This window comes from Camelus dromedarius, chromosome 9, assembly GCF_036321535.1.
Source record: "Camelus dromedarius isolate mCamDro1 chromosome 9, mCamDro1.pat, whole genome shotgun sequence".
NCBI classification, from domain to species: Eukaryota; Metazoa; Chordata; class Mammalia; order Artiodactyla; family Camelidae; genus Camelus; species Camelus dromedarius.
Window position 1 is genome coordinate 21,427,850 of NC_087444.1, and position 19,957 is coordinate 21,447,806.

A 19,957-nucleotide genomic window follows, 5' to 3' on the forward strand; every position below is an offset into this window, starting at 1 on the left:
ATAAACATTTCCATTGCATCAAAAAACCCAAAAATACCTAGAACTAAGGAGGTTATCTATATTCTGAAAACTGTAAAACATTGATGAAGGAAATTGAAGATGATACAAAGAAATGGAAAGATTTCTTGTGTTCTTGGAATGGAAGAATCAAACATTATCAAAATGGCTGTACTACCCAAAGCAATCTACAGATCCAGTGCAACCCCTGTCAAAGTACTCACAACATTTTTCACAGAACTAGAACAAACAATTCCAAAATTTATATGGAACCCAAAAAGACCATGAAATGCTAAAGCAACCTTTTATAGGTCTTTTCTCTCTCTCTCTCTCTTTCTTCATTTTATTCTCTTTTGTTATGGTTTGATGACTAGAGAAGTTCCTTTAACATTTGTTGTAAAGCTGGTTTGGTGATGCTGCATTCTTTTAGCTTTTGTTTATCTGTGAAGCTTTTGATTTCTCCATCAAATCTGAATGAGAACCTTGCTAGGTAGATTATTCTTGGTTGTAGGTTTTTCCCTTTCATCACTTAAAATACATCATGCCACTCCCTTCTGGCCTGTAGAGTTTCTACTGAAAAATCAGCTGATAACCTTATGGCAGGTCCTTAAACTTAATTTTAGCTTTTCACTTGTTGCCTTTTGTTTACTGTGCACGTCTTTAATCCTGGTCTACTTTCGAGCAACATTATGCCACTTGTATTTTAATAACCCTATAAGAGTATATTCTCAGTTCTTTTATTTTTTTTTCTTGCTTCTTTGTTGCTTGCTCCTTTGTTGTTATAAATTTTTTTTCAAGTTTTTTTTTTTTAATGGAGGTGCTGGGGATTGAACCAAGGACCTCATGCATGCTAAGCACACACTCTACCACTGAGCTATCCCCCTCCTTCCATTGTTATAAAAAATTTTAAATGCTAAAAACCCATGGTATATTGCTACTGATTTTTGTTTTAGATGGCCAATTATTTAGAACTGTTAAAAAAGAAAGGAGCATTCCTTTTTGTCTTCATTTATTTTCATCGATCTTTCTCTGGGTAGGTTGAGATTTCTGTCTTGTATGTATTCCTTGAGTAAGTGAAGTGAAGAACTTTAACATTTTTTTTGTAGTGCATATCTGCTGGTAGTGAATTCTGTCAGTTTCTGTTAGTCTGAAAGTCTTTATTTCATTTCTTCTTCATTTTTGAAAGAAAAATGTATGTAGAACCAAGTTTGGGTTTTTATTGCTGACATTACCTGCAGTGTACCACTGGCTTCACATCCCTCTGACACTGTCTTATAATTAGAGTGGGCCTGCTTTGCAGGCAAGTTTTCCTTAACGCTATTGCTCTACCCTCCACTTTAGGCATACTCTGTCTGCCTGTGCCTCAGAGAGGGTCTGTCTCTACACCCTGTTCCTCTCCCCGCCATGAACGGCTGTTAGTTGCTACTGCATGCGTCCTAATCTTTATGTCCATATGCATCTCTGTTTTAATCTATATGTATTAAAAGCCATGGGTTTAGACCAGTAAATAGCTCTAATTTCTACCCAACACCATAAAGTTCATTCTAGATTTCTGCCTTTTCATATTTTTCATTTTCTTTTGTAATGGAAACCTGCCTCCTATTATTTCTAATATATTTACCTATTTGCTTAGTCCTGCTGTATGAAACCACTTTTCCTATTCTTAGGCAGCTGCCTTGTTTAGTGCATTGTCCTCACATGGACCTCTCTGATCATCACTCTCATTTACTTGGCTGGTTTCACTTTCCACTTGTTGGTCCTACCCTCTCTCTAGGACATTGCCACCTATCCTAGGCATAACTTATGGGCATAGACCTCTGACTTTTGGAGCTTGTGGAGTGAAATACTAAAAAATGACAGAGAAAAATAGAACTATTTCGATGACTTCAATTTCAGATTTTTCTTCTACTGGGTTGTTATTATAAGAAGTCTTTGAAATAGAGCATTTTTTTCTTACTTTCATGCTTATCTGTGTATAGGGAGTACTAAATTTTGTGTGTAGTTCACTAATTTTCATATCAAAATGCATATGATCTCAAAATTAATTATGAACAGCTTATGAAAGTGAAACATTAGCCTCTGCTGTTTGATTTAGCTCCTTATCTGAAGGTTGAAGCAAAATATTGAAATTTTGGTTGCTGTTGTCATAGGAGAGCACTAAAATGCTGAAAAAGCGTACAGTGTTACCAGCATTTTCATTTTTAGTTCCTCAGATTTCAAAAAGAAACATTTTAAAGTGGAAGGAAGCCCAGGTACGTTGGAGTTAGAGGATTAAACCCCTTGTCTGCCTCCTTTTTATAATAATATTCAGCAAGCTGGTTACCTTCTGTAACTTAAGTTTCCACACCTATAAAAGTGTGAGAGAGTTCACCTGAGAGTTGTGTGGGGATTAATTATGTGAAGATGCCTAGTGTATTACAGTATTCACTAGGTACTCCTACACTTACCCTCCTCCTTTGACTTTATCCTGTGTGGTAAATATACTGTGTTTCTAACAGGTGGGAAATTCCTTTACTTATTTGAAAATTGATACCATAAGGTAATTTCTTAGGATAGAGTCTACTAAAAAGTACAGAGAGAATGTTTTACTTTTCTGACTTTATCATATAATCAGATTTCATTGACCATTTTACTTTTCTACTTGATCATTTTACACTGAAAGCTTGGATCTGTATCTGTTCTGGGAAACCAAAAATAAATCCCTGAGATCTGGCAAAAATAAAACATTGAATATAAAATTGTTCTAATATTGAATAGACAATAAATTTGTATGTCTCATGTATGGCAGAAAATTCACTATAATTTAGATGGCAAAGTGCCTTTGTTATATTTAGGTATTGTGTAGCTAGAATAAAGAACGTATTATATGCATTCTATTTTCTGGTATAGGGAACCAAATGAGGGTTATATGCCATCCTAACAAAGTGTTCCTCTGTCTTGTGATTTATTAATATTATAAATGTGAAGCTTTATCATTTTCTTAAGAACAAGGATATTTATATTAAATATTTGCAAGTTAAAATATCTTGATGATTTATTATGTTTACTTGTTGTAAGCCTGAAATATATGATATTTCTTTTACGGGATTGTCTCTTCTCATTTTTTTAATGGTTATCAAACTGACATCCCTTCCTGAGTAACATAATAATGTAATTTATGTGGATAACTCCATCTGAAATCTGTCAGATTAAGTAGAGAAGTGGTTATGTGGGGTTTAATACATGTTTCACAGAATATAAAAACAAAAGAAACAATAACAATAATAAAATTTTTCTTCACTAAAACACAAATGTGTACTCTGTTGCCTACAGGTAAAATCCTTTCTGAATGGGTACAGGGATATTTTCTAAGACAAATAGTGTCTCCTTTTTGCTCTAAAGTTCTGAATAAAAAAGAAATGTTAGAGTGTTACTTTTTTTCTGGCTTAAATATTAGCCATTATTGTCCTTATTGTACTAGTTCTCATTTTATTTTTGCTCCAGAAGTTACTGCAATTTCAATTGAAAATTCTGCCTTTGCATTTTCTAGAGGGGCAGATATAGCTCAGTGGTAGAGCACATGCTTAGCACTCATGAGGTCCTGGGTTCAATCCCCAGTACCTCCTCCAAAATAAAAGTAAGTGAACAAACTCAATTACCTCCCCTTCATTTAAAAAAAAAAAAAAAAAAGAAGAACTGGAATTATAAAAAAAAAAAAAACAAAAAAGAAAATTCCACCTTTGCATTTTCTATAGATGGGTTGATAATTAGGCAAAACATTTCACTAAGCTTTGCTGACCCAGATAGCATTTTAAATATTCTCTCCAACATCTAATCTTAAATGTGTGAGTTCATCTACACATTTGTATACATTCATACATGTTTAAAGTCACAATACTAATGCCATTTCATAGTTGAATTATGGTTATTACTGGTTTGATCAGAAGACAGTTTACCACATAATCATCTCAGTAGATGCAGCAAAAGCATTTGATAAAATTCAACATCCACTCATGATAAAAGCTTTAACCAAAGTAGGTACAGAGGGAACATAACTCAACATAATAAAAACCATTTATGACAAACCCACAGCCAACCTAATAATGGTGAAAAGCTGAAAACCTTCCTACTAAATTCCAGAACAAGACAAGGATGCCCACTCTCACCACTTCTATTCAACATAGTATTAGAAGTCCTAGCCACAGAAGTCAGACACAAAAAAGAAATTAAAGGTATTCAAATTGGAAGGGAAGAGGTAAAATTGTCATTATATGCAGATGACATGGTGCTCTATATAGAAGACCCTAAAGACTCCACACAGGAACTATTAGAACTGGTAACAAATTCAGTAAGGTAGAAGGATACAAGATTAATATGCAGAAGTCTGTTTCATTTCTTTACACTAACAACGAAATATCAGAAAAAGAAAGTTGAAAAAACAATCTGGTTTAAAATCATGTCAGGAACAAAAGTTTTTGTTTTTTTTAGGAACAAAAGTTTAAAGCTACCACAGCTGCTAGAAATTTAAGGGTAAAATCCAGGACAGGAAGGAGTCATATAGGAGAGGCCCCAAATTCCACTTGCATGAAACTGTGTATTTAGACCACATTTTTTTTATTTCCCTATATGTTTTTAGAGCTGTATCTTCATTTTCTGCCTGAAATAGACTCTTACCCCTCCACATTATCTGCTAGGTAAAAAACTTAAAGGCTCAAAGATTACTTTATTTATTTTAAGCAACTCTGTTGAAGTTAATTTACATACAGTAAAGTGCTCCCACTTTAAATGTATAGTGTGTAATTAAATTTATTTAAATTTTAACAAATGTGTAATACAGTGTTGGAGAGAATATAAATGAGAAAATATAAACAACCTTTTTGGAAAATAATTTGATGTGTGTGGAGTAAACACTTAAAATTTAAAAATCTCTGACCCAGTAACCCATTTCTAGGAAACTATTTAAAAGTAACAACATGGATACGTAAGGTATATTCAGAAGGATTTTTCATTGCAGTTGTATTTATAGTAATCAGTGTTTGCAAAGACCTGAATATTCATCTAGAGAGAATGGTTGAATAAATTGATACATCTGCTACTGTAGAATACTATATAACTTGAACATAAGTTTGATATATTCAAGGAGGAAACATGTTTAATATATTTAGTTACAAAAGCAAGTTATAGACTATTAGTTACAGCGTGAGTGGGGGGCGGGTTGTGTATGGGCATATGTGTTCCATTCATCCAATCAGTTATCCACTGCAGTATTTGGGACAAGAAATAATAGGAGTTTGAACTAAATAGGTTGTAGAAATGAGATATATAAATGATTTCAAGGAAGATAAATTCAGAAGGATTAGCTGATATTTTGGAGGGGGAAACAGGGCAGAAGGAGGAGTTGGTCCTCCCTCCAATTTTTTGGCTATGGTACTGGACTGATGGTGGTATTAGATATCAACAACTTTAAGAAATCTGGATTGGAAGAGGAAGATCATCAGTTTAAGTGTTTTGAGTTTGAGAGGATTTTGCTATATTTAAGGGGAAATAGGTAGCAGACAGATGTAAAGGATCTGGTACTTACTGGAGAAGTCTTGATGGGAATTATAAATTTGAGAGTCAGTTGCTGTGCTGATAGTTGAAAACAGGCACATGTGAACTTGCTTAGGGAAACAATTTAGATAGGAAGAGGAAGGGACCTAGAATCAAGCCTCAAGAAGCACAACATTAAAGGTCAAATACGAGGAGGATGAGTCGATGAAAGAGGCAGGGAGGTTGTAGTATTATTGAATACCAGGTGAGAAAGCATTTTAAGGAGGAACTGGTCAATAACGTCTTAAAATGCTTTTTGCTCAAATGTGTAGCTAATCCTTAACAAGATCCCTTCCAGTAGAATGATTGGGTCAGAAGCCAGGTGAAATAGAGTGGAAGGAGAGGAAATGGATACAGTCAATTAGGCAATTTTGTAAAAATTGGAAAGATACTTACTATGTTAGCAGGAAAGGACAATAAAAATATCCAGCTACTAAAAAATTGTATGTATGTACAGAAAAATAGAGGATGGGAATATATCAAAAAATTGAAATTTGATTTAGAATAGAGGAACTGTGTGTTATTTTAAGTTTTCCTTTTTTTCATTTTCCTGTTTTAAATAAGCAAATATTTAATAATAGGTAATAACAAAATATGGATTATTTATCAGTCAGGATCCAGTAAAGAGACAGGAACCAGGTCAGTTATTTGAATGAGAGAATTTCATATATAGTTATTAACTAGGTATAAAGTTAACTAGGAAAGCGCTAGATTAAAAAGAATAAGGTGTCATGGAGGTTGCTCCTATAGGAAGCAGCCAGAGCTGAGGGAATATGGGGAAGGAATTTTAGTTACTGAAACTTAGAAACTAAATTAGAGGAAGGGCTGTACAAAGCGGAAACTCAGACCTCTGGTGAAAGTGTGCTGGCAGGTGTCTTTTTGAGTGGGGGGTTGAGGGCAATGAGGCTGATTCTGCAAGTGCTGGAAAAACTGCAAAGTGGATTCACCTGCTCCAGGAAGGCACTTCTTTTGCTGCTGATGTGGAAAGTTAAGGAAAGCAGCCCACTATGGGGCCTTAGCATCTCTGCACATTTTTGCTGGGATACCAAGAATATAAGCTCCTGACAGCTCTCTACTCAGGATATCAAGGTTATACTTAGAGGACTGAGTTAATGTCTTACTGTGGACAAATAGACTTGCTTTCATTTAATACAAAAGAGATTCTCTGAGCTGTTTTCTCCTGTAACGCAATGCTCTGTGTGTGCAGGAATCCATCATGGACCTTTTGGGTCATCTCTTTGAGATTTAGGTTGGGGTGAGGATGGGCTGTGTACGACTAATGTAAATAAACTTGAAAGCTTTAGCTGTCCCTTTACTATGAATAATGTAGTCTTTTATCTCTGGCACAGTGGTCTTGTGTCTTCTGCCAGTGTTCATAAAGCTCTGACAGCCTAACTTGTTATCAAGTAGAATAAAATCTTAGATTTCATCATGAGTTGTGAAATACTGTTTTCAGACTCATTTTGAGTAGGCGGTGTGTTTTTACCTCTATGTTAACCATCAGTTTTGTAGTAACCTTCACTTGGTCCTAAGGAACACCTGTCCAGCCTGTAAGGATGCCCCTGTTCATGGTGACGGTGAGTCTACAAAAAATCTACAGTCATCTAGAATACAGTGTAGAGAGCCAAAGAGAGAGAAAGTAAGAAAAAGAATTGAGAAATAAAATAGCTGTGAAGTTTCAATGAATGTTCAGAGGAGTCTTAGATAAGTTTAATGAAATAAATGATAGAGAATCAATATTTGAGAAAAATAGCAGGAATGAGGAGGAAGTATTAAGAGCTACCTCCCAAAAAGGGCTGATTGCTTACAGAAGAATGACAGCTAACAGCAGAGTTCTCAGCAGCAGTAGATGCCAGAAAACATTGGAATATCTTTATACTGCTGAGATAAAATAACTGCCAACATAGAATTTTATATTAGCCAAATGATCAAGGAGAGCAAAATTGTGCAATAAATTAGTGAAATGTTTTAAGGAATTATTGACTATAAGATTAAATAATGCAAGGTATAGAATATTTACGTCTGTGTTTGTATTTCTATTTACTAACATGGTGAAGTAGTCAAGCAAGAACATGAACTCTGGAGCTGGTTTGCCTAGGTTTAGGTTCAAGCTTGTCAATTACTAGCTGTATTACCTTGGGCAAGTTAACTTCTGTTTTATACCTCAGTTCAACTCTGTAAAGTGGGAGTAACAGTAATACCTAACTCATTGGGTTGTTGTGAGGATTAAGTGGGTTAATATATGTTTGCCATTATCATCATCATCATCCCAACATTTTTGTAGAATATCATAAAAAGTCCTTCCATCCCTTGTGTATTAACATCAGCTATCTCAGGGACATGGGGTTGGCTTGGAAGAGAAGATAATTTACTGGTTTATTATAAATCTGCATACCTTTTGGCTTCTTAAATTAATTCATTCAGCACTTGTTGAGCACCTTGTGTTCCCTAGGAACTCTTTTAAGTGCTAAGAATATAACAGTGAATACAAGAAAAAAATTCTTGCTCAACCATGACTGACATTCTGCTGTGAGGGTAAAAGGCAATAAAGGCGGATATGTGAGAGAGAATATGTGTATACATACATATGCGTACACATGTATACACTGTTAGTGATAAGTGCCAGGGAGAAAACTAAAGCATGGAAGTGGGTAAGGGGTTTTCTCATTTCAAGTAGGATGATCAAGAAGAGCTTGCGAAGATAACATTTGTATAAAGACCTGCAGTAGATAAGAGAGAGGCTTGAGGATTTTGTTTATGAGAGTATTTATTTGAAAGGAATAGCAAATGAAAGTTGGTTGAAATTGGTGGAGAAAAAGAGTAACTGGCATTCTCAGACAAAACAAAAGAGGTTGGTGGGGCTGAAGAAGGTTACTGAAGGGGAAAGAAAAGAGGGAGTGAGGCCATAGAAGTAATACATTCATAAAAAGATTTATAGCCTTTTAAAGAACTGTGGCTTTTACCCTGAATGAGGTGAGGAGTCATTTGAATATTATAAACTCTTGACTTCTGTTTTACATTCCAACTCTGACAGGTTGGAAACAGACTGCAAGATGATTACTTTAGTAATTTAAATATTCCAATAACAAAAACAACTAAAAGCGTACATGAATTCTAATATAACTTTCCTCCTCAAGAATCTACAGTGGTTCTCTGTTATCTGTTGTGTTACCCTAACTTTCACTGCTTAAGTTTTAAAGCGCTTCATAATCTTGCCACATTCTGTTTTATCCCATTTCTTCCAGTTCTTACAGACCTAGGTAATTCTTCTAAACCTACGACCAGTTTTAGCATAGTTCCATTATTTATAATTTATTCTGGTAAAAATAACTGGGAAGTTTTACATAATGGACAGTGAATACATAAAAGTTTTATTCTGTGAAGAAATGAAATGTTTTGGAAATTTTCATTTAAATGATGTTGAAGTTCTTAAACATGTAAACAATTCACTCATTATCTTACTAGTCAAGAGTCCTAGTTGCAGAAAACAGTTTTATCTAGTGATTTATTAGAAGGTACAGACTAGCTAACAGAATCTTTGAGAGGGCCATGAAATCAGATATATTTTTTTTATGTAGCTTGGAAACATGTAGCCAGGAGAAAAGCTCAAGCATACCATGTGGCTTTCATGGTACTATCCAGCACCATCGCCATTCCCTTTGTTGCCAGCTGTTTTCTTTTGATGCTAGGGACCAGTCACTAGAACTTCTGTCAGTTAGCACAGAAGAATCAGACGCCATCACCACTATGCTTGAAAGACCACTGCTTCAGATCATTTACTTCCTTCCAAATATGCATATTTATGTATGTTCAACAATGCCAAGGCCATATCTCGAACTTTTAGCTGGAGTGGAGTCTAAGAAGTGTTACGTATAGTTTTCCATCCTCTGCAATGTATGAAGGTATGCTTGAAAGGAGATTTGAATGAGTGTTGAGTATCTACCACATTCACAGTAAAGGAAATGAGAATAAAAATGACAATGGAGTATCCTTTTTCAACTATCAGTTTAGCAGCAATTAAAAGTTTGATAACTTTTGTGTTAAAAATACAGGGAAACAACTGGTCATAAATTCTGGTTGAAATACAAATTTGTGAAACTTGGGGAGAACAAACTGGCATTAACTCTCAAAATTACAAACAAACATATCCGTTGATTCAATAATTCCACTATTGAAATTTATTGTATACATAGTTTGCAAATAAATGTCTATCACTAGGAGACTGACTAAATAAATTACAGTATTATCTGTAGAAGGGAGAATTCTGCAGCCACTAAACAGGAGGATGTGGTAGACCTTTGTGGAATGATTTGGAAAGATCTCCAAAGTACAGTAAGTGAAAGAAGCAAGTTCAGAAGAGTGTATATCGTATTCTGTGTTTGCAAGAGAGATAGAAGCAAAGACTATGTGTGTGCAAACTGTAATAGAATTTCTACTTCTGAGAAATGGGAAATGAGGATTTGATGTGACATGGCTAGGAACCATGTGTACCGTGGAACTGATTTAGCACAAAATATTTACTAGATATTTAAGAAACTGATAGCTGTTTGCATTGTAGAAGGAACTGAGTGGTCAGGGGTTAGTACTGGAAAAGACACTTACGTTTTTCTTAGTGGCGTTAGGGTGGTGTTTTCTTTTGGGGCTGAGTACTATAATTGGTTACTCTATATGTTAACTGACATAGGTAGTTGAAAGTTAGAAAATATGTCACTGATTACTTCTGGCAATAAAATGAGCATGCTTTCTATTTAGAAAAAGTTGTAAGTCATTTTACCATTTTGAATATTAGTTTTATGTATAAGAGATCTGATACAAAAATATATGATTAACAAATATGTAACATTAATATTAGTTTTTAGATAAGAACTTGGTCCCTTTGTCCTCATAAAGAAGCAATACTATTTACTATATAATGTAATTTCTCTTTGCTAGCATACAAATGTTAATATGCAGAGAGAACTAAATTTTATCTTTGCTTTTTTGAATTAATAGGATGAATATGAGAAAATTATTAAAACTTTTACCGTAAACTGTTACATTTTTCACTGGTATTTTTGTGTTGAAGTAGGTATTCAAGGAAATAGTAAATTGTTGATGTATGAGAATATCTAATTGAAAGTTCTGCTAAGTAGTTTTTCCTTATTTAAGGAACCTTGCACAAAGCATCTTAAAGTCGTATTGCTTTATCTACGTGCACATATTCCTCTCTGAATTTATACCCTCAATAAATTTGGTGTGCTTTGGTTAAGATAATGTCAACTTAGAACTTTGATCTGTTCCACACTTTCAACTACTTATTTGAAAAATCTATTGGTTGGTATATACTAAGAATATTGGAAATTTTACTGCATATGTCTTGGTATTAGTACATGGGTTTAAAACTTTGGGAACCACTGATATTTAGGTAATTTTTTATTTTGAGTACCAAAAAAAAAAAAAAGCAGCAATTGTGACTAAGGGGTTAAGCATTTGTAACTCACAAAAAAAAAAACTTGGAAATGTGAACATAAACATTTTCTTTTCTTTTAATAAATGTGGTTGAACCTTAGTGGGAAATGTTGAGACATAAACATGTTTATAGTAATACAAGGGTATTTATCTAAATTGGATTGCGTCTCTTTCTTTTGTTTTAATACTTGTTCTAAGTTTGTATACCCTGGATTGAAATTTCGTAGCCTACTGTTTTCTCTCAGATTTTTTGCCAGCTGAAAATGTAGATAATATCAACACCCAAACTATGTTCTTCCCTTTCAGTTAATTGTAGTTTCAGGCCATTAAACATTGCGTAGCTTTCTTCAGTATCCATTCACTTTTACGACCATTTTCTCTGATTGCTGTATGCTCCATGGTACCAAAAGAAATTTCTTTTTTTTTCCCCCTGTACTTTGATGTATCCAGTACATTGTAGTATGCATCCTGTGAGAGATCAGGAAGTATTTTGACACCAATAATTTTATAATTTATGAATGTTTATATTTTTATCTCAGGTATTCAAGATTAAAGCAGTCCAACTGGCTGAGAAACTCCTTCCTGCCTTTAACACACCTACAGGGATCCCCTGGGCAATGGTGAATCTGAAAAGGTAAATTCTATTTTTATGTGATTATTCCTGTTCTAAACGAATTGATTATCGGATTTTTTTGACCTTTTTAAAAAGTCTTAGAGATTTCTAATTCTCTGCCTCCACCATACTTTTTATGCGTTAAACTGTTTTTCTCTGCATATATGCAAAAGCATATTTCTTTAAAACATTTTCAGATTTTTAAAATATGTTCTTTACTTTGAAACAGTTCACTTACCTTAGCTGTATTCCAATTTCTATTGCTTATTTCTAAGCCTAGATTTCTCTCCCTCACCTGTATTATAATATTGTTGTTTCTTTAAGATTTGCTTGTTTATTTCCGTTTAGTGTTATAATGGATTCAAAGTACTTTCCCTCTCTTCTTTTTTGTACATGACCTGTTGATCATTTTCTAAGTCAGAAGGGAACACAGTATAACTTAAAATCAGGGCTTCCTATTTTGCTCAGTGTCTTACCAATGATAAGGGAAGACATAATTCATGATGTTGACTATAGGGTCCTTTTTATAATAGTGACACTATTGAAATTCAAAGTGAGTGTTTAAAACGTTCTTGGCATCTGTTTTGTTCTAATAGAAAACACTGGTTTCACAAAGAAATAGATGAAAAATTTTTTGGACAACTTTGTAATCATGCAAAGGTTTTAAATCATGCAAAAATCAAATTAAAATTTCAATAATGTCACTGTATTTTAACTTGCAATTAAATCATTTGGACTGACTGAAATTTTTGCTGCTCATTTTTTCTCCAAATTATTATTCACTGTAAATATTGGAACTTGGAAATTAACATGAAAATTTGACTCTTATTCCCCTTGCCCCCACGCTCTTGAGAATAAAAGTTAGAAGCATTTGTTTTTCTGGAGGCATGATTCTCTGACAGCTTTATTTGGAAAAACTAATCTAGTTTAGTTATTTCTTTCTAGTGGAGAACTTTATGGAGTTTAAATTCACGTCGAAAAATTAGTATTTAATACTAAACATTAAATCTGACTTGACTATTCTCTGATTTCATACACTGTATATAATGTAAACTACCTCTTTGTGAGAAAAAAGCTAACTGGAGTTCCAGACAAACCTCCATAAAAGGATATGGCCAGTGATGTTGTGCGTGTATCTGTTCTCCTTCCTTAGCTTCATGACAGATTTTCTGATTTCCTTTAATACCGTTGTCAGAGTCATATAACTTTCTTAGATGAGCATTTTAATTTAATTAGCTTACAATTTAAGTCTGAGATGAAGAAAGACTGCAGGGTATTATTATTATGATTATTATGATTATGATTATGATTATTAATAATAATAATTTGTATGGAAAAGACCTGAGAAATCCAGCATTGCCAAACTTCAAACTTAGACTGAAATGAAAGTAGAAGGAGAAATAACCCATGAAGTTTGCTACTTGAATGATTAATCTAGATTTCTAGTTCCAACCATGGAATGGCTTTTATCAGGTTAACTCTCCCACCAAAAATAATCATAGAAACAAAATGGTTCGAAGGGACTGGAGAGCAGCTAACTCAGGGGAGGACTCAAGGGGTCCTGATACTATGAGAAGGTCATCTCTGTAGAAACACTGGCTCTCCCTCTGAGGTCGTGTTCTAAATTACAGTGCAGAGCAGCTGAGGCCAAGCCTAAAGTACTGGTCATTTGGAGCAAAGGAGACTATGGTCAGGCCTTGGAGTTGACAGAAGTTGAAACATGAGGGACAGAAATCTCAAGACAGGAAAGAACTGCAGATTAAAGGCCCCAAAAGTTATATACAAATTTCTCTCAAATTGTTGGCTGATTCTGTAACTGCACATGCCCGGGACAAGACTCAAGGAAACTAGAAAACAGCGTTTGGGGACTAAAGGGCAAAGGGAAAGCTTAATAGCTGCATGGTACATGGGGAGACAGGTGTTAGTGTTCAAGGCCGCCAAGGTGGAGGGCCCCATGAGGCTGTGTGTAAAATAAGTGAAAAACCTTGTTTAGAATTTAGTATTTTGAAGTGTTTACATGTACTATGAATGAAATTTTCATTTGGGACTTCTGGCCAGAAACTTTTTACATGGAAGAGGGATTTTGTTTATACTTGACTACACTATAATCCAATTGCCATGCTGACGCCTAGGTAATCTTTCTAAATGGTATGCTTTACTCCTTAAATATTATGTTACATTTCTTCTCCACACTCATCATACTTAGAATAAAAATTTTAAAATTTTACCGTAGCTACAGAACTCCTGCATGGTGTGGATTATACCTAGCTTTTTAACCTCGTCCTGTGTCATTCATTTCCCCTTCCTGAGCTCTAGCCACACCAGCCACCTTCTTTTTCCTCAGGGCCATTACATGTGCTGTTTCCTCTGCTGGGAATTTTCTTCTTCCAGCGCTTTTTATCACTGGCTTCTTCTCATCATTTAGATCTCAGTTTAAATTGTGTCATTTCAGAAACACTTTCTGTTAACATTATACGTAAAGTCTTCTGACTCATTCTGTCACTAGTACTCAGTATTCTATCACTATTTAATCTTCTTCATAACAATTATCATTGTTTAAAATGGTCTTATTTATTATGGGAACAGGAATGTTATATATCAGGTTATATATCACGATCTCTCAGATCGTAGTAGACACTTAATATTTGTGAAATGAATGACTACCCTACATAGTTACTGTACCCATATTTCTTCCTTGACTCTCATGTGTGGCTTCAAAAAAACCTGTTAGTGGCGTTTGCCTACCATAATTTCAAAAACAATATAAAAATAGCACCAAAAAATTAAAGAGCTTCAAGCAAGGTAGTGATATATCCTCATACCTATTTTAATGTTTTTTCCAACACAGATAAATGAAACATAGCATGCTGAATTGCCAATATACAAGTAGATACAATGGAGAAAACTTAACAACTACATGGTAGTGGGGAGACAGTGGTTAGTGTTTAAGGCTGCCAGTGTGAAGGGCCCTCGGTAAACATGCCAGGCTTTCAGCTGAGATGCCAGAGGGCCACTCCCTGGATGTAAAGGTAAAACTGGAATAGACTACGCTGAATAAAGCCTAAAGCCAAGATAATCTGCCTATATATGATCTATGTTTCAGAAGAAACTTAACTTTGAGAAAGAAGACAACATCCAAAGCATCTACACTTTTCATTTATGTAGCCTGGCTTCCGGTGAAAGTTTATAAGTCAGGTTTAAATAAAAAAAAAAAACAGCAGGAAGATATCTTAGAGATATACCTGCACAAATGAAATGTAGGCAAGATTAGTCACTGTAAGTTTTTATAATAGCACAATATTAGAAATATGCTAAAGGACCACAAGTAGAGGATTGATTGAATAAATTATATCTATTTATGTAATGTAGTAGTTTTCATACAGGCACTTTTAGCATTTGGGGCAGGACAGTTCTTTATTGTATGATACTGTCCTGTTACATCTTTGACCCCAGTGCAATAAATACAAGTTGCACCTTCAAGGTTTGAAACAATTCAGGATGCTCTCAGACATTTTCATATGCCTCTGGGGTGGGACATTTCAACTGAAAATCATTACTGTCGTGGAATTCTGTGCATCTGTAACAAAAACAAAATGAGAAAGTTGTTTATGAACTGATATCAGAAGCCTACTGAGGTACATCTTAATAGCAAAATCCAAGGTACAGAACAGTAAGTATACTTTGCTATGTTTTGTTTAAGAAAGAAGGAAAATAAGAATATATATTTGGATTGCTTATGTATGTGTAAAAATGTCTGTACTAATACATGAAAAGCTGATTTAAATGATTATATTTGGGGCCTGGTAGGGGATGAGGAATGAGAATGGGGTGAAACAGATTTAATGTACAGTTTTCTACATTGTTTTGATCTCTAGAACATGTGGATGTTCTGTTAAATAATTTTAAAACAATAAAAAAAATTTTAGATATAAGTAAGCTGTTTTATTTGAGATAATAATTTCTGAGATTTATTTAAAGTTTATGTATTCACTAAGAAATTTTGTGTTTGTTTGTTTGTTTTGTTTTGCCAATCCTGTCTCCTTTTACCTTGCCTTTCATTCAGTGGAGTAGGGCGAAACTGGGGCTGGGCATCTGCAGGTAGCAGCATTCTTGCTGAATTTGGTACACTTCACATGGAGTTTGTCCACCTCAGCTACTTGACAGGAGACCCGGTGTACTACAAAAAGGTTAGTTTTAGTTTTCTTGCCTTCTTTTCTTTGTTATAAAAGTGTCTTTAAGATTTACCCCAAAGATTTGATTAATGCTTAGAAGATGTTTGTCTTTTTTAAAATAATATAAAGAAATATCCCTTCTATTTAGAACATATTTAAAATACTTACTGTTATTTGAGAAGATATAACCACTAGTAGGTAGATTTTTAAAAAATTCCTTCACTATCTCTGTTTAGCATTGTGCTGAAATACTTAGCATGGCAAGACAATACAAACAAAATGAACGGAAAGGTAAAGAATTGAAGAGGAAGGAAGAAAACAGTAATTATTCACATATTACGTGATTACCTAAAATATTAAGGCAATCTACATTTAAATTATTAGAAATAAGCTTAATCTATTTTTTGAATGAAAGATCAATATGGATATTAAAAATTAGTAGTATTTCTTTGTACCAGCTACAGCAGGCAAGAAGGTATCATTTCTAAAAACATAGCTTATGTGGTAGGAACAAAAGTATAAATATCTCACAAATAAATCTAACAAAAGATAAAATTTGAAACTATTAAATGACATTGTAGAGGACCTAAATAAATGGGGAGTTGTATTATGTTCATGTATAGATAAACAATATTGTAAAATTTCAGTTATCTCCAAATTGATCTCTAGCATCAGTTCAGTGCCAATGAATTCTTCAGTGCCTCCCTTTTGTTTTGGGGTTTTTTTTAATGGAACTTGACTAGACACTTGTAGAATTTAAATAGAAGAGAAACATTCAAGATACTCCTGAAGAAAAACATGTTGGGTGGATTTGCATTACCCAGTTATCAACACTGACAGTATAGATCTGGTGGATAGACACAAGTAAGACAGGTGAACAGGATAAACAGCCCTTAAGCAGACCCATATAGATGTGGAAACATTATGACAAGTGTAGCATTGTAGACTATAACAATTCCAGGAGCATGAAAGGCTTAAATTTAAAGGACAATATCTGGTTAAGTTGAAAATATATATACCCTTTAACTCAGCAGTTCCACTCTTTTGTATGTACATGTACATTATATACATAAAAGCATTGTTTTATATTAGCAATTTATGTGATAAGATTCAACACAGCAGTGAAAAAAAATTAATTATGGTCAACATTCATCAATCAAAAGAGTATACTACAACTTTATTATAAAGTTGACCAGAAGCAGAGGTGTGTTATTTAGGTATTCAAATGTGGTTTTAATAGAGTCGAGATAATGATAGACATAAAATTCAGGGCTGTGACCACATCTCAGACAAAGGTAGTGGTAAGTGAATGGGTCATGGTAAACAGAATGGCAGAGGTGGTGTAGTGTTGTCCTGTGTGAGTAGAATCTATATATATTCGTTTCTGTGTCTGAAATATTTTATCAGTTGAGAATTTTCAGGTAAGGATAGCAAAATGGAGCCAGATCACAGAATTTCTCCTTTCCTGATTAAATGAACAATGACAATAAAAATAATAAATACCAACAAAAATTCATCAATGTCAATGAAAAGAAAGAAAGGCTGCAACCTCATGTCCAAAACATGTGACAGCCAAAAAAAAAAAAAAACAAAAAAACCAACAGCAGCAGCAACAATAGATTTCTGCTATAGTGTGTTAAGTCTGTCTCCTACCCTATCCTAAATCCTTACCGGGCAGAGAAAGCAAGTCAGTAAACTCCTGATATTCCCTGCTAATCTTACAAGGGAGGCCAGTGCTCTGGGTGTCCAGTGCCCCGCTGCCCCCAGCTCCAGAGGAGTTCTCCCCTCCCATCCTCACTGAGCTGCAGGAAGTGAGTGAGGACACTAGTACTCCAGATCTCAAACTGTATCCACGAGAGGAGGAATGCCCCCGCTCACACACAGTAGGAAGGAATTTGAGACAATTCATCTGCACTGTATCAGACCAAAGTTAGGCTAGAGCTTACCTAACAGTTAATATGAGCACGATGGAAAGAGAAAGCATGACAATTATGCAGGCATACTCTGGGAAACAAAAGCAGGGCGGCAAATAGCATATAAAAGACTGATAACACCGTTTGACAGTTTAAAAGTCACCACGAGCAATTCATACTATAATAGAAATGGAATTCAGTAAAATTAGAACTCAGAAATAAAATAAAACAATAAAATGATACAAGAAGATTGTAGAGCTAAAGAAACAAATTGACACTTTACATAATATATTTCTGTAAAATAAATAAATGAAAAGCAACAAATAACTTACTGTACATAGTTGAAAACTGAATTACTGACATGGAATAAAAGCAATAAATATTCATAGCTAAAATAGGGAAAAACATAGATTAAAAAGATGATAAACTTGTGAAACAGAGATAATCTAACATGATATTTCTTAAGTAGAGGACCTAACACACTTAAAAGCAACAAAAATTAGAAACAGAACTATGAACTCCACTTTCAACGGAATTGAAAGAGATACTGATACTTCATGTAACAAAACAGGAAGAAAAGTTGGCATAAGCAATCAAGGTCACAGACAGGTTTCGGTAACTACAGAGGGTATTTGTGGTTGCAGATTTCAAAAATAAAAAGCTAATAGAGCAGTTCTCTGTAAAGTACGTGATACATCTTGAGGCACAAAACTGAATCCTTATTAACAACATGAGAACTGGATCACAGGCTGATGGTGGATGCTTCTTTGGATCCCACTGAATATGATGTGTTGAGAAGCTATAAAAACAGAATTCAGTTAGGAATCTCACAGACGCACCAAAGCCCACACACTTCAGTGAAGGAAGAGAATGAGTGACAGATTCTGTTATGAGCAGTGCTGCATTGCTGGTTTCAGTTGCCTAAGGAGAGAAGCAAAGGCTTAAAAAAGCACGTTGACCTCTGGACTCTCCTTGGCCTTTTATGTCAAAACTGGTGAATAGCTGGTTCAAGAAGAATAGCAATGAGTAGTTCCCCCCGAAAAACAGGTATAGAATTTATACAAAAATATTACTAGGAAAAAAAGAGGGAAGGAACATGAGAAATAAATGACAGCCAAAAAATACTTTTCCAAAAATAGCAATTGAAGACCTAGGCCAAACATCACCATGAGAGAGAAGATAATGAAGCTCTCGTCTGTGAAATAAATAAATAGAGATTAAAGTGCTCAAGGACAATAAGATGTGTTATCAGTAATAAAGTGTAAAAAAAAAATAAAGTTATTATGAAAATGAAAGGCAAAATGGAAACAATAAAAAGAAAACATTCAAAGTATAATAAGAGTCTTAGAAGACACAACTGAGACAAGCTAGTAAACGTATGAACATTGAAAGATAGATAAAAAGATTAAGAGAGGAAATGATAGATGTGAAAGAGAAGAGAGGATTCAATGTATGCGTAATTTCCAGAAGACAAAAGAATGCTGATTTTTTTCATCTTTCATAACCACATCATTCTGAACTGACTAAACCTGATTCATGGAATTATTCAGATTGAGATTGTTGTACTAGACTTAGTCTCTGACATGAAAGAACACAGGTAATATGACATCCCCGGAGCCCATCCCATGTAGCCTAAAACGATATGATGACACAATCCCGGCAATGAAAGATGATTTGAAATTGTGTATTAAAATGTTTAGTGCTGTGCTCAAGTCCAGAAAATAGTGAATTATATATAAGGCCTTGTGAAAAAGAAAATGTTTCCCCAAGTCATTTATGCCAACTAGGTTATCTTTCGGATGTGAAGATAACATTCTCAAGTAAATACAGGAAATAAAATGCATTAGTGATTTTTCTTTTTTTTTTTTTCTTTAAGCACTTAAAAAAAATCATCATCCAATGTAGAGAAGAATCAAAACAGAAGTCCCTGGGAAAGTCTCCAGCTTCATAATATATTTCATGATTTTCCCCCCCTTTAACTTTAGAGACATCTTTTAGGAATTAGAATTTTAGGAATTTAGGGTTATCTATTATGGGATCAATATTTAAAGTTCAGCAGTTTAGTTTTACTTCTTTTACTTTTTCATCTATTAAAAGCAGAATGGTTTCCTACTTTTTATTATAAATGTCCTATTATGATTATATGTCTATGAAATTATTTCTCTTTGTATGTTTAGTTATGTACATATTGAATATGTCTAGAATGATGTTTATCACTGATGTTGGCATTGAAGTTAGTTTCTGTC

General features: G+C 34.2%; 1 protein-coding gene across 3 annotated transcripts in view; it reads left to right on the plus strand.

Moving 5' to 3' along the window:
• MAN1A2 (mannosidase alpha class 1A member 2) overlaps positions 1 to 19,957 on the plus strand; it is a 149,158-nt gene that overhangs the window by 60,533 nt on the left and 68,668 nt on the right. For all 3 annotated transcript variants that reach the window (XM_031457900.2, XM_010980687.3, XM_031457899.2), the window contains exons 6-7: positions 11,553 to 11,647; positions 15,690 to 15,813. In XM_031457900.2, the coding sequence (XP_031313760.1) occupies positions 11,553 to 11,647; positions 15,690 to 15,813 (219 nt within the window). The remainder of the gene's footprint in view (positions 1 to 11,552; positions 11,648 to 15,689; positions 15,814 to 19,957) is intronic.